The sequence below is a fragment of the Marasmius oreades genome, chromosome 3 (genome assembly GCF_018924745.1).
Source record: "Marasmius oreades isolate 03SP1 chromosome 3, whole genome shotgun sequence".
NCBI classification, from domain to species: Eukaryota; Fungi; Basidiomycota; class Agaricomycetes; order Agaricales; family Marasmiaceae; genus Marasmius; species Marasmius oreades.
In genome coordinates this window covers 4067299-4082503 of record NC_057325.1, presented here as the reverse complement: position 1 = coordinate 4082503, position 15205 = coordinate 4067299, and the positions used below count along the sequence as shown (strand labels likewise).

General features: G+C 48.3%; 5 protein-coding genes and 1 non-coding gene across 6 annotated transcripts; 4 read left to right on the top strand and 2 right to left on the bottom strand.

Annotated features, from left to right (window-relative positions):
• Positions 1-396: 396 nt before the first annotated feature.
• Positions 397-2432, top strand: E1B28_006701 (uncharacterized protein). The gene is made up of 3 exons (XM_043151393.1): positions 397-671; positions 771-806; positions 864-2432. The coding sequence occupies exon 3, from the start codon at positions 942-944 to the stop codon at positions 2400-2402; it is 1461 nt and encodes a 486-aa protein (XP_043012488.1). The 5' UTR covers positions 397-671; positions 771-806; positions 864-941; the 3' UTR covers positions 2403-2432.
• Positions 2433-3691: 1259 nt separating this feature from the next.
• Positions 3692-3994, top strand: E1B28_006700 (uncharacterized protein; the record flags this gene model as incomplete). The annotated part of the gene is made up of 1 exon (XM_043151392.1): positions 3692-3994. The coding sequence occupies one exon, from the start codon at positions 3692-3694 to the stop codon at positions 3992-3994; it is 303 nt and encodes a 100-aa protein (XP_043012487.1).
• A 1925-nt stretch (positions 3995-5919) lies between these two features.
• Positions 5920-7425, top strand: E1B28_006699 (uncharacterized protein; the record flags this gene model as incomplete). Its single annotated transcript, XM_043151391.1, has 1 exon — positions 5920-7425. The coding sequence occupies one exon, from the start codon at positions 5920-5922 to the stop codon at positions 7423-7425; it is 1506 nt and encodes a 501-aa protein (XP_043012486.1).
• A 319-nt stretch (positions 7426-7744) lies between these two features.
• Positions 7745-9481, bottom strand: E1B28_006698 (uncharacterized protein; the record flags this gene model as incomplete). The annotated part of the gene is made up of 10 exons (XM_043151390.1): positions 9306-9481; positions 9121-9189; positions 9027-9064; positions 8869-8905; positions 8739-8809; positions 8654-8680; positions 8483-8587; positions 8297-8414; positions 8174-8236; positions 7745-8112 (listed from the first exon to the last, which is right to left on the bottom strand). The coding sequence occupies exons 1-10, from the start codon at positions 9337-9339 to the stop codon at positions 7745-7747; spliced, it is 930 nt and encodes a 309-aa protein (XP_043012485.1). The 5' UTR covers positions 9340-9481.
• Positions 9482-13182: 3701 nt separating this feature from the next.
• On the top strand, positions 13183-13267 carry E1B28_006697. The gene has a single exon. It is a non-coding gene; the product is annotated as a tRNA-Ala (tRNA).
• A 483-nt stretch (positions 13268-13750) lies between these two features.
• Positions 13751-15154, bottom strand: E1B28_006696 (uncharacterized protein; the record flags this gene model as incomplete). Its single annotated transcript, XM_043151389.1, has 3 exons — positions 13751-14230; positions 14283-15005; positions 15062-15154. The coding sequence occupies 3 exons, from the start codon at positions 15152-15154 to the stop codon at positions 13751-13753; spliced, it is 1296 nt and encodes a 431-aa protein (XP_043012484.1).
• Between the last annotated feature and the right edge of the window lie 51 nt (positions 15155-15205).

Genomic DNA, 15205 nt, shown 5'->3' with positions numbered 1-15205 from the left:
TATCGCAAGCACCTACGAACCCCTGAAGTTGGATTGAGGAGCAGAAGTGTCAGACGGTATACCGATGCACCATAATCAACAAGTTCAAGTTCCGTTGTTTTTGGAATCTAACACTGTGACTTCTTGCAGTCGGTCGATGGACCCATTGGATGATGCCACACACTTATTTGACTCGACATTCCAAAGTAAGTCTGGAATGAATTATACACACTCTTCCATGCTGCGTAATCTATCTATCTATCTATCTATCTATCTATCTATCTCTTCATGTGGTGTCTTCTGGCGTTTTAGTGACCTGCCATCAGATCCCATGCTCATCCGCGGCCCGCCCGCTGCGATCCTGTTCTTCGCCTCGAACGCTCGATGGGATGCTAGGATCGGGAGGCGCCGCGAGAATTTGAGCCTTATTCACTCATTCTTCCGCCTGAACGAACTCGCAACAGTCAAAAGCAAAAGTCAGGATCGAGATAGACCCACGGCAATGGGCAACTAAGGGTCATAGCACCCGAAATTCAACACGTGGTAGGTTAACATAGCTTTGGCCCTTTCTTTCCTTCTTCAAGTCTTCCCGGGCACAGCTCTGGGTACATTCTACCATTCTAGCCTGACGTGCATCCACTCATCTTTCACAGACGATGTCAGACGTTACCCACAATGACCTCAATGCATCCGTACGTGTGCAATTACGCCATTTATTACTGAATCGGTATTTACATCTATGTCTTCTTCTTACCTTCACTACGCTTCGCCCTATCTCGTCTATTTCACAGAATACAAAGAGATCGTGTGCAGGCTTTTGTGTCCAAGTAAGGTTACAATGACGTATTCCGAGCGACATCAAGACTCACCGCAAGATATTCCAGGTCCTTGTTTCCATTTGAAGGGGTTTATCGTTATTTTCCTTACTTTCCACCGCTCATCCTTCGAAAACGAAGCTAGTGATGGAGCAAATTCCAAATGAAGTCTTCCGTATTATCTTTCTACTTTCCGCGTTCCAAAATCCACGACACGACGGAACGTCCAGTTTTGACGGTCTCGCTGACTCTGAGATTACAGAGGGTCAAACATGGCCAGGAATATTTCAATTCTCGAAAGGACCCTGGGCTATTAGCAGAGTTTGTAGGAAATGGAGGACGATTTCTGTAACGTTTCCTCAGTTATGGAGTCACTTCAGTTTGATGACCGGCGACTTAAATTCAAACACTGATGGCATTCCTGCCTTGACGACCTGGTTGTCCTTCTCTGGGACATCCAACCTATCCTTCTTTATCGAACCCGATGGGATATGCAACAATCCTAACCGTTCAAGGCTATTCGAGCTCCTCGCAGAACATGCAGATCGTTGGGACAAAATCGAATTTTACAACTCCACCCCCGCGTTTTGGTCGATGCTTCATACTGCTAATGCGAGGAGCCGACTAGGTTCTCTCACAAGCATCGCTATCCATTCGGAGGAAGCCAACCTCGCAGACGATGCATTCTTTGGTGATCCTACCTTTTATCAGGTTTTCCTGGACGCTCCCCAGCTCCACATACTCATAAATCGCAACCACTTACCAGTCGGAGGACTGGAATTTCCATGGGGACAGTTGACGGAATATGAAGGTTCGCACCGCCTCCGTGTCGATGAACACCTGGATCTCCTCCGTCTTACGCCCAACATTCAGAAGTGTCGGTTGGAGATCGCATATGTGGGTAACCCGAGCCCTGACGATCAACTTCAACCATCGCGGACGATACACCTCCCCAACCTCCAAACCCTCCAAATTCGAACTACATGGTTCAGTGATAGCTTGCAAGATCTGCCCGTTTTCGTCCGCCTTTTGAGATTGCCTGCATTACAGACTCTTCATATCATAACCGAACACATATCACAGATACTACCTCCTTTCAGTGCGTTCGCAGACGTGTTGCGTTCTTCCTCCTGTGAGCTTCGCAGTTTGGAGCTTTCGAGTAGGGCAGTTGCTGGGGTCGACCACCTACGGTCTGAAGATATTCTCGACCTCCTCAAAGCTGCACCTGCTCTTCGACATCTTTGTATTACAGTCGGGACTTCGGGAAGTTCTTGCGTGTTGCAAGATACGATTATACCTCGTCTTGACCCCAGAGGAAGGAGTGAGGACGATATTTTGGTTCCTGTGTTGGAAGAGTTGGAGTTAAGGCTTCCTTCTCCTTCTGCTATTCCTATGATAGATTTGAAGGCCTTGGCTGAAACTATCCTTTTCCGCTCGACGGCGTCGGGGTTCGAGTCCATCCGGAAACTGCACTTTACTGTAGGTCTGGGGGACACTCAAGTGAATAATGATGTGCTGTCATCTGCTATTCGGGGACCAATAATAGAGGTGCTGGAAGGAGGAGAAGAGGTGGAAATCGATATTGAAACACAAATGCACCGTGAATAAAGGTACAAATCAGTCAAATTTCAATCAGACATCATTCACAAGAGTAGTAGTGACGGTTATCGTCATGCCATTGTATTAGAACCAAGCATCCAATTACGAATCTTGCAACCGCGGGTGCTGCCCGGGTGTGAGCGGGCGGGTTGTCCTTCTCCTCTCCCTAAGCCTACTTCAACAGGCGAACAGTCTCTATGTTTCGGGTGTAGAACAATACAGTGGTTTTACTTTGGATTTCTTTTCTTCTTGTTTTGTGAACTCCTACTAGCATCATTATAGTCGAAAAGTCCGATCCTGGCTAGTGATATACAGACAAGTCGCTGAGTCCTTCACTGCCCATCATCTTCCGATTCGAATATCGCTCTATCTGAACTCGGACTGCCGCCGTCACTGGTGTGAAACTTGGAAGTTCAGATCTCTCTGGTACACCGTTTAGGATAGCAAAAAAAAATAACAGAAACGGTCAACAGCATCCTAGCCCAAGAGGTCAGCACTTTTCTTTTGAAAATGTGAAAATGTGGAGGGGGGGAGCGGGGAATGACTGAATTTTTTCGGCTCTACACGCGCCGGCAAAATCTTCGCTGCTAGCCGCTGCCCGCCGGCCTCGAGGAGTCGAGCTTGTACTTAGTCCTCAGCCAGGGAACAATTTTCTTCCCGAAACACGTATCGTTAGTCGTTGCGCGAGGCCCGTGCAGGCTAACCTTGCTTCTCAAGTCGCCCAACTTGTATAGGGAGTAGGCAGAGTACTTCTGAGTCCCCTTCCTCTCGTTGATTTATTTCGCAATTATCATTATTTTTATTTGTTTTGGCACACGCATGGTTCGTTAGGTTCGTTCGGCCCACTAGCCAGCTTTTCTACCTCCAGCGTCCATCCCCGCACCTCGTTTGTCGTCGATATTATTATTTCTTCGCTCACAGCTTCCTTTCAAAATGCCCCGTTAGATCGTGCATAAACCATGTTAGTGCATCACGAGGGTTCTCCTCTTTCGACGGAATGTACCACGTCATCAAAAGGGCTCATAAATCCTTGTTCAACGCCTCCAACACATGTACAAGTCATGAAGGCTCTGCGGGACTCAACATACTGACGTTCGCGACGCTCGATGATTTCAATTTGAACGACTAGCCTGCCTCCACGGCATAATGAGGTCGTGTCGGCGTGCTGTAGTACATAGGAAGGAGGGCTGGGGCCACGACGGATAATCCCACTCTTTCAAGAAAGGAGTCAACATAGTGAGAACCTCTTTGTCTACTTCTCTCATCAAGAGCTCATTTCATCTTCCTTGTATCAGCGGATGCCGAAAAGCGGTATTGTCAGTGCCACTGCTCCCAAGCTCAAGTCCCTTCCACTATATCATCATCACACTCACAATATACGTATCAATTTCAAGTTCCACATACAGATCGCAGGCAATGATTTACCATCCCTTACCGATTCTGCAGTCTGCAGTCTGCTGCCGTCCCTACATCACTCCTTTCAAACTCTCCATATTCACCTGACTGTATCCTCCCATTTCTCATGCATTCGGTATGGTGCTCTTACCATCGAAACCTTTGACATAACTGGGTTTGCTGCTATCATCATCAACCGGTTCTGAACGTATCCGTCACCCAGAATTGCAGGTAAGCGTACCTGTCCTCTAAATCTAGAACCATCATTCACTTCTTTATAGGAAATTCTCATCCCAACCCAACGAGTTTAATATCAGCCATCCTACCGTCACTGTCTTCCTGTCTTAATGAGGCAGATATTCTGGAGTCAAACCGTGATCCAAAGCATGGTATGAGCAAGAGAGAGCAGGAGAAGACGATGATAAGGACCGTTCTCGGTTCAAGCGTTTGCTTAGTAAGTTCTAAAGTCTAAGCTGATTCAGAAGACCTAAACGAGAACTTCTCATTATTCGCTGTGGACTTAGATGGAGCCTGGCTCCAGTTTTTCTCCAACCGACCGGGGAATCCCCACACTCCGGCTCCATTCGATGTCCGGTCTAGGCTGTCCCCAGTTAGTGTTACCGCTGGTATCGTCGCACACGGATTTTCCCATCAAAGGTTCAACTGCGTCATAAGCGATAATCCCGTGGTGTTGTTTTTCTACGATGGCCAGGCCCCCGATAGCCCGGATTTGTTCAGCTGTCCACGCATACTTTTAAAAAATTCCTCGAATTTGCCTGGATCATGATATCAGGGCGACCAGACCTAGCCAAGATACATAATTTTGCAAGGGTATCGCAATTTCGCTTTTCCTTCCCATTTCGGACACCATTGAGCGGTCGCATATCGGCTACGTCAGACGGTCATTCTTCCATTCGTCGACGACGTTGTGGTGTACCCATCGTGACGGAAGTCTACCCGCACTCGAGCGGAATCATACTACAGGAGACCTTCAATATGCTGTATCTATGTGGAGCATATGTGTTGTCTCTCAAGCCTTCTGCTTGATATTCCTACTCCCCACTTTCCAGAATTGCTGGAAGTGGCCAGCTCGAGGACGGAAACGAATATTCATTAGGCCACCAGGTTGGCAGAAAGGGCCTAGCACGACTCAAAAAGTCCACACTGATACTCAGGATGGCGGAAGATTCTGGCACAGATGTCCGGGTATGGACCTGGGTCTGACGAAAAAATGGAGGTCCTCCTTAACCACTTCTATCCTCTCTCGACGCTCAAGTTATGCAGCGGAACGCCCTTTTCTGACTTTGAGACCTATACTGCTACCACACTGTCAACTCTAATATATGGCTCAAGTCGTCTTTATCCGTGTACTGTCTTGTGTACGAGCAGGACCCCTAGAAGTCCCCCCACAGGCTGTCGATTGAGATGGATATTTTTGACCCGTGGCCAGAATTCTGGCTTCCAAATGGCACCAGCCGCCGCCGACTTTCTGATTGAATATCGTTGAACATCGATTTTCCTCGCCGGAAGCGCCGATAGGTCGCCGTTCACCTATATTCTTTACTGCCGCAGACGGTCGTGTTATGCTAGTGGAGAAAACTTGCCTCGATTTGGTTGGAAGGCTATGCTATGATTTGGGGTTACAAAAAGTCTGCACAACAACCTGATGTCGGGTGGGGTTGAGGTGAGATTGGAGACCACCTGAGTAGCACCGTTTTGGTCGGGATAGCTTCGAGAAGAGGGCCAGGACTACTCACTCTTGACACGGATTCATAGCCTGTTATCATGGCACAAAAGAGCTCCCAGAAACCACACCTATGTCGATGACACCGTTTTATCGGAAACCGCAATCAGTTTGAGCCGTGGCCCGTATACGTATACGGTGCCCACTTTTGCCCCGTTTTCAAACGATTCGGAGTGATTGGGGATTTTTTTCAAACATTGGTCGGACGGTGCGAACGATCAAGGCTTTCAGGGGTCCTGGCTTTGTCGGCCATGACGCGCATGTTCGCGAAGTGTTTCCTAGATCCAGGGCGGACTAGTATACCTTGGAGACTTGTCGTCTTTTTTTCACACCTCTTTCTACAAAAACAGAAAGACCCCCCACTTCTACCAAGTCAAGTCTTACTTGATGGAACGACTTCCAAATGAAGTCTTCTGCACTGTCTTCTTATTTACCATATTTCACAATCCACGACAAGGCAGCGGGGCTGGTTACAATGGCCTTGCTGACTTTGAGATTACAGAGGGTCAAACCTGGCCAGGAGTATTCCAATTCTCGAAAGGACCATGGGCTATCAGCAGCGTTTGTAGGAGATGGAGAACGATCGCCACAAAGTTTCCTCAGTTATGGAATCGCTTCCGCTTGACCGCCAGCGATTTGGATCCCAACACCGACGATGGTGGCACTACCGCCTTGACGACCTGGCTGTCCTTCTCTGGGACACTGACGCTCTCCTTCTTTATCCAACCGGATGGAATATGCAACAATCCTCACTATTCAAAGTTATTCGGGCTCCTCGCAGATCATGCAGACCGTTGGGAGAAAATCGAGCTGTACAACTCCACCCCCGCGTTTTGGTCGATGCTTCATGCTGGCGATGTGAGGAGTCGATTAGGTTCTCTGACCACTATCACTGTCCATTCAGGAGAAACCAACGTCGCAGACGACGCATTCTCTGGTGATCCTACCTTTTACCAGGTTTTCCTGGACGCTCCCCAGCTCCGCACACTGGTCAATCGCAACCATTTACCATGCAGAGGACTGGAACTTCCATGGGGGCAGTTGACTGAATACGAAGGCTCGCATCGCACCGTTGTCGATGAGCATCTTCGTCTCCTCCGTCTTACACCCAACCTAGAGAAATGTCGATTAGAGATAGCCTACGTGGCTTCCCCGGTTTCCACCCTACCCGATGGTCAGGCTGCCGCTGAAACAGCGGTGCCTTACAATATCCTCCTCCCAAACCTCCAAACCCTCCAAATCCGAACGACATGGTTCAGTGATAGCTTAAAACACTTTCCCGTTTCCATTCGTCGGTTACGAGTACCGGCGTTAAAAACTCTTATCATCCTAACGGAACATCTTTCCCGGGTCCCACCGCCTTTCAGTGCGTATGGAGAGGTGTTACGTGCATCTTCCTCTGAGCTCCGTAGTCTGAAGTTGATCAATAGGCCAGCCGCTGGGATTGAAGATCTGAGGGCTGGGGATATTTTGGAATTGCTCAGAGCTACACCTGCGCTTCGGGATCTTTGTTTTACCATTGGGGCGACAAAGAAGTCTCGGGTTTTGCAGGATACGATTATCTCTCGTCTTGACATTTCAGAGGGGGGTTCCCGCAATGGCGACGGTGCTTTGGTCCCTGTGTTGGAAACGTTGGAGTTGAGGTTTCCTTCTCCTGCGGCCATTCCTATGCTGAATTTAGCGACCTTGGCCAAGGCTATTCGTTCTCGTTGGACACCTTTGGGCCCCCAGTCGTCTATCCGGAGCGTGCGCTTTGTCGTAGAGCTAGGAGACGTTCCCGTGGATAAAAGTATCCTGTCGTCTGCTATTCGAGGACCGATCATGGAGGTACTGAAAGGTGAAGAGGTAGATATCATTATCGAAATTGGTAATGCCTCGGTTGCAGGGTGGTGACAAGAAGGATGAATAAGTGCATTATTGTTAAAAACCACTCAATCGCAGACGTCATTCATGGCTTGTAGAGAATATCACGTTACACGAGTTTCTCGCCCCTTCGGGGAGATGATCACACTAGTGACATAGTTGCAAAGAAAAGCCCACGGGAAAGGACTTCTTGAAAGAGAAAACTTCCCTCCCGCCCGCCGACATCAGTATCGCAAAATACATTGGTAAAAAAAAGGGAGAAAAGGAGATATGTAGTCCGTTGAAAGAAAAAGTATCCCGACCCCTGCATCAGCACAAATAATAAAAGCAATCTGTTCGTCCTCATCAATCACAAACGCTGATTCGACGAATGTGCAGGCTGATCGAAATCAGCGAATGGGTTGTCCTTCTCCTCCAACTGCTTCTTATATGCTCCCCCAGCAACTCCGTCACCTCCTGCATATCCAGGTGGTGGTGGTGGACCGGGTGGTGGACCATATTGCTGCTGTGGTGGTCCTGGAGGTGGTACATATTGTGGTGGACCATAAGGCTGTTGTCCGTAGTATGGTCGTCCACCATAGGGACCGCTGTAAGGAGGATTATAATGCGAGGCCCAATCCTGAGGAGCGGGCACGCGAGAAACGTTGGCTGGGCTGGTAGGGTCGAGGACTTGCCGGTAGTAACTGAACGCTATGGACGTCCATAGACCGGATAAGACTGTTTTTGAAAGGGACAGTAAGTTACAGGAGTTTCTAGACTGGTAAGCAGATGTACCCACATAGCAAGATAAGTAACGATACAATTTCAGCCCACGAATCGTGATCCCAGGCGTTTTGACACCCTGTAAACAGATAGATTGAAATCGGTAAGAGGATCATACGGTGAATGGGGCAATACACACATCTGTTCGCATCGGCTTCGTCCACAACGCTGTGTCGTGCTGGGCCAAAAAATCCAAACGGATAGGAGACAAAAGTATCATCTTTCGTCAAGTTTGTGCACTCGGAAATGATGTCGTCCTAGAAGAATCATCGCGACATATTTAAGATGACTGCACGCGAACAAGTCTCAAATCTGCTGAACGCACCTTCATTGTGAAATGGATAACTGTCCGAAGAAGTCCACTAGCGAGGACTAGAAGTATTACGACGCCGGACAACAGAGCGTAAATCCTGATCAACTGCAAGCGTCTCTGAAAGAAGGAACATGGAAACCATTATTGGCCTCGAACAATATCGACGGTGACATGTGACCATACCGTCGCAGCAGAAGCAAGACCGAGAACCTAAGAAACAAAAACGTGAGCAAACCTTCAAGTTTTCGATTGAAGCCGACGCGGATACCTCAATGGCACATATGACGATATACAGGACACCTAGGACCGTTGAAAATGTAGCCAACTTGGCCGTGGTTTCTGGAAGGAACTTAAGGATGAGGCGATGTCAGCAGTCGACATAAGTGAGAGGGACGTACGACCGTGGTTACTTGTGCCGTTCCTAAAGTTTCCTATCTGCATTACAAAAACCCCTCTTCAGACGCCAGATGGAACAAATTGGACAAAGAAACGAACGGAGCTGGAAAACATAGGATAATCGTCAGACGTGAACAGGTAACCAAAGACAAGGATCTACGCACGCAAAGAGTGCATATAATGCAGCAATAGACGAAGCTTGAGAAGAGAAAAAAGTCAGACCAGACTCCGCCGAAAGGATTCTAAAGACCCACTAAATATTACGACTGGTCGCAGACTTTTGCGATATACTCTCGTCACAAATGCGTAACTTGGAGGGGGCCCTAGAAATGGAGTAAGCTGAACGTTCAAGCTTAAAATCCCGAGTACGAGTAACTTGCCTGTCAACGCTTCGTCAGAACAAAGTGAATGATGAAATGAGCGCTATTTCTTCACGTACCTTGCGGGGGCGGTTGTCTAGAGCCTGGTTCCATGGGTTACGCTTTACTTGAGATATTCTTGGAGAGAACAAGTAATATAAGCGTTATAAGGCGTTATAGAATAAAAGTTGTGGTACAACGTCAAGCAGAGTTCAACTCTGACTGCAGATGGTGAGGGTTACAATGGAGGAGTTGTGTGGAGTTGTTTGTTCCAGCTCAATTTATTCTTGTCCCCACTGGGGCAGTGTTGCGCAGCTGCCATTTTGGCTTTGACAAAGCCACTGCCTCTACGCTCAGCGTTGAGTAGAGCTGACTACCTTTGGTCTCTGAATAGGAAGATGTCCGTCACGCTCTAAACCGCACAGGTAATATCTGTTATGCTCTTTGCTGTCAGGAGATCATACTGATATGCGGCGAAGTTGATAGTGTGATACCCCGGGCCACTGGATTACTTGTGCAGTACCCGAGACCCCCGCCATCGATGTCGGAGGAGTTGATTGAACCAGTTGAAGGTGCGACTACAGTACATATCTAGAGATTTCCGTGGCGACATTACGGCCCATATCAGCCCACAGCCTTGGTATATCATTCAGCGTATCTATCGCGGTTAGACCAGCTCATCCAGAACTACGGCCCATATCAGTCCACAGCCTTGGTATATCATTCAGCGTATCCATCGCGGTTAGACCAGCCCATCCAAATATGATATGATCATGGTCAACTGGTTGCTGACGTGCGTACACCACCAAAACTGGCCTATGTCGTACAGATATGTGCTACTTTATATATGTCCCATAAACTCAATATATAATGAACATATGGTGACCATGCCGTAACCATGCCATAACACTTGCATAACACAGTCCAGCAAAGGGAATTTCTGGTGTCCCTTCTTCCTCCCGCTATGGAAATGGGTCCAAATAGCATATTTTACCTACCAAAGGTCAATGTATGCAACAGTAGGGTAGGAGGACCACCGGAAACATTTGTGCTGAGTTTTTATGGCATTGTCATGTGACTCTACATATCGTGAACATATGTGGAGACAGATGGTGATTATATAAAGTAGCACATATGTCAGCTATCTATTCAACTATTGGCGGTGTACACTGGGTTTCTTCAATCTGTCACCACCACCATCTCCACCATCTCCAAAATTCTCACACTACAAAAACACGTCGACAGCAGCAATAACGACCAGCACTGCTACTAATCATGACTAGCATGATATACCGAGTCGCTAGATACAGTCCAAGCAAAACACCACCTCACGTTAAACCATGGGCCACCCCATGCTCTCATCCTCCACCAGCTGAGTTCTCGATCGCCGTCTCGCCTTACTGATCTGTTCTTTAGGCACCTCTGAAAAACTGCGAGCACCCTCATCCGACTGCTACATACCAAATGTGGCGGAATGGACATGTGGAGGATGAAGACGGAAAGGAAAAATGGACCTGGTATAGGTTGACGAAGACGGCCATTTGATCATTCATGGCCAAACCTCTCGAAATCCGATAACTACTCCCTCGACCACTACCGTCGAATGACTACGACGAGCGATCGCTGCGTTCGAGGTCGAGATCCCGCATTCCCTTTCACTGGCATGCATCGCCAACCTATCGCCCATTCTTCCCACCTAATGTCTCAGTAACAACATCGGTACCACAGGTCACGATACTGCACATGACCCTCACAGGACCACAACATCAATGGTCCTCCCCTACGACACACCACTGTCTGACAATTCACAGCCGACCCATCCTATCCACTTCACGCGCCAATTACGAAATGAGGCTGTCATCTTCTCATTGTACACTACTACGGCGGGAGTGCCTACCTACACCTTTCCCCTCGAATAATTGACGCACCGCTTCGGATGTGTCTCACATTACAGAGCACGAACCATGAAAAATGTGCTTCATCATCTACTCTTCCATCTCAGGTGCCTTTGATTAGCCCTGGCGCACACCTGACCTGACCGGGGCTTGAAGTCTGGTGAGCCCCACCTGGCCCCAGGGTTCTCATTGTCTGCACACAACAACTATACTCTCACTCGAATGGAGGATATGAGGTATCGTAATACGGAACACCGACGTCCATTGTCACGCAGATCTGGACCTTGTTACCCAGCTCCTGCCTTCGTTTTTGACAGCCTGCGGTAGCTGTCCACCACCAACCCCTTCTCAATGGTTGTGGATATCAATGTATCCACCACCACGAGACCACCTTTCTATCGAAACCTACACACAACGCCTATGGATTGCCACCTGACAAGTGCTTATGAGGGTACATGGGATATCGCGAAACAACAACCTACAAAACGTCGCGACGTCAAACTGCCGTTCTCCCACGACTGCTAGTCTATCTGGCATCATCCAAATATCGATATCTTTCCTATCTCATCGCGCGTCTGCCAACATTTATCTACCACTACGAGACCACCTTTATATCAAAGACCTACGCGCGACGCCCGTGGATTGCCACCTGACAAGTGGTCATGAGGTGACATTAGATATTGCAAAAGAACAACCTACACAATTTCGCGATGTCAAACCGCCCTTCTCCAACGACTGCTAGTCTACCTGGCATTATTCAAATATTGATACCCTTCCGATCTCATCGCCCGTCTGCCACTTCTTCACAGTAGTAGTGACCTGCGACAACAACAGCGTAATGCTCCTGGTCGGCCAACCTCAACTTCGTCCCCCAACCACGCGGTTGACCATGTTGGTCAGCGTCGGTGCGACGACCTACGACTCCTTGGCCATCAACTTCACCGATGACAAAGGCTGTCTAATTGCATGGGCTACGCATGGAATAACGACAATCCCCTTGCCTCATACATCCTCAGCAATTTCGACGCCGTCAACTCCAGATCACACATGCGTGATCTCCAAACGACGAGGTAGATGTGTTACCCTACTTCTGACAATCGTATTAGTACTATGGTACACAGTATTAGTGATGTGCGGGCTCGGGCTTGGCCTGAAGCCCGGGCTTGGGCTCGGCTTAGGAGGGCTTGGGCCTAACAAAATCCAAGCCCGAGCCCTGAGCCCAAGCTCCGGGCTCTAAGCCCTCGGCTTGGGCCTGAGCCCAGGCTTACTAAGGAAAATTTGTATCAAGGCCGAAGCTTCATTATTTAGGTTATTTAGTACAACTACACATCTAGAATACTTTTAGAGAAGTGGTGGTACTTACCATTGGCAAGTGCGGCAGCAGCAACACATGTGGGAGGTTTTCCCTGGCGGGAAGTATTGATAATAAGGTTATGAGGAGTTGGATATTGTGTATTTGACTCGAAAAAATTGAGCTTTTTAGTCTGTACAAAGAATTATACAGTCTTTAGTGACTTGTCAGCTGCATAAAAGAAGTAAAAGAGCGGTTACTAAAAGCCCGGGCTCAGGCCCAAGGCTTGGGCTTTCCAAACCTCAAGCCCGAGCCTTGGGCCCTGCAAAGCCCTGGCTAGGGCTCGGCTCGGCTTGTGAAGCCTAGGGCTCGGCTCGGGCCGGCCTAGGGCCTGAGCCCGAGCCCGCACATCACTACACAGTATAGACTTTTTTTTCCTGTGTAGAGTAGTACGTGGCTGCTAGGCTCCCTATGGTCTACCGCCTCCAAAGAGGGGTGAGCTCGCTCTAGGGCGGTTCCCTTGCGGGACCATGCTGTGTAATCTATCTATCTATCTATCTATCTGACATCTTCATAGAAGGGGGAAAAACCTTGCCGGGTTACAACTTACAAGACCGGGTTCTAATTCCATTGAGAGCCCGACCATCCATGAGTGAATGACTAGCTATAGGCATTTTTTCGATTTTGGGACTCTTTCTATTCACGATACGATTTTTTGTTACTCTCCTCGTTTATTCTTCGATATAGGTCTGCGTTATCCAGTTTATGCATGGGCACTTGGCACAGTTGGTAGCGCGCACGCTTCGCATTCTAAAATCTCTGCGTGAGGTCGTGGGTTCAATTCCCACAGTGTCCATTGATTTTTGCCGTGTTCCTAACATAAATACTGAGTCAATCACCATTGCGTATAGTTCTATTTGAGGCTTTGAACGTATTCGAACCCGAACCAGTAGCTAGACACCTTTCGGCACTGGCTATATTTGACTGGATCAATCCGGACTCTGGTGTCGTTGGTGGACCGTGAACCATGAGGAAGAGGCAACTTGGGAATTTGGCAAAAACATAATCCGCCCGAGGTCGGTTTTCAACCTTGAATCGGCTGCCATATAGGGTCCGGTGAACGGCACTGGGGCGTGTTAATCGTGTGGATAAGAGAGGTGTTCATTATAGTCTATATCAGCAAGTACAAATGATTCAGATATACGTACAAACTCTAATAGAACATCTAGAAAGAAGCTAGGAACACCCTCGAAGGTGTAGTTGTATTCAACGAGGGAAAGGTGAACGAAACGCGCAACTTGGATGGCAACTAAATTGAAATCATGTATCAAACGTTGTTTCAAAAGCCGGCTCGTGCCGTCTTCTCCTTATCTTGTACAACCTCCACACAATCCCACCGCTCAAGAGGGTACCCTCTATTCCTCTTCGCCGACAAGGTCCTGCACAACTTTCCAATCGGAGAACATGGCTCCTTCGATGATAATGGTGATGCTAACACCCCAGCATGAGTCAGACGAGGCGGCTCAGGTTCAAGAGAAACCTGATGGCTGAATATCTCCCTTTGTAACACTTCAGCTGGAGGACAAGGAATATCAGACGGACGTCGACGCTTTTTGAGTTTGGGATGTTGACGACGAGGTTCATTGGGATGAACCATGTTGAGACAGGCAATACTGAGCCGGTGGATTTCCTCCGGGCATTCGATAGTTTGCCATGATAGTAGGTCGTCCTCGTCATCAAAAGCTTCTCGGTTGTCGGTTGAAAGACCTGGGGAACGAGGTCTTTTTAGTGGTGCTTCCATTTCCGCGGGCGTGAGTTTCTAAAAAGAGAATGAGCATGGAGTGAAAAAGAATCACGGAAACGAGACGAACCTTTGCTTCAAACTCAACCTCAAAGAAACCCTCATCTTCAATCTCGTCCTTGTTCTCCGTACTAGTCGCCACCCTAGACCGTCTTGACATAATCTTCGCCCACATTTCTTCAAACTCCATTTTGGGATCAAACTCAAATTTTCCATCCAAGACTCCAAAACACGAATGGAACTTCTTGGTATTCTCCCGATGAGCCATCCCCATCAACGACCCACGGAGATAGACATCCAACTCTCCCATCGTTGAAGACGCCTGTGTTTGACCCAATTTTAACCTCTCCCTCAACCCTAAGCTCGACCTTAGTCGGAACCTTCCACCACCATCGTGGTCGTCCTCATTAAACAACCAATCGTGGTTTTCTCTGAAATACTGGAGGGTGCCTGTGTAGATACCTGTATTCTCTGAGAGTGGGATAGTAAGAATCTGAGAACACGCGTCCGTGGGTGAAGTAGGCGAATTCTCAGAGGACGATGACGATGGTTCGTTCGAGTCTTCGAAAAGCTCTGCACCGGAGAAAGCTACCATGTCATCTTCTGGATCCCAGACGACGGCAAAAGTGAGAGCCGAGTTTGGGGGTACGATGTCTGACCAACGACATGATGATGGAGATTCCGTGGGGTTGCGACGCGTCGCCGATAACTTTGGCCCTGGGTGATGGCAAGTGGATGGTGTGGTTTCGGGGGTAAACTGTTCGGTGTCCGAAGTGTAGATTTCGGCTGATGTCTGGTAGTGGTAAGAATCGGTTGAGAGATGAGCAATATAATGAGTCGCATGCGTACCTCGCTGCTAATGCTAGCAGTTATTATGGAAGGTGAAAACGGCCTTGGTGTCAAAGGAACTGACGGCATCCGTTGGTGTTGGTAGAAAGGCATCTTTGTCTGTCACAGAACAAAGAAAAGACGCGATATCGAGAACAAAGGAGG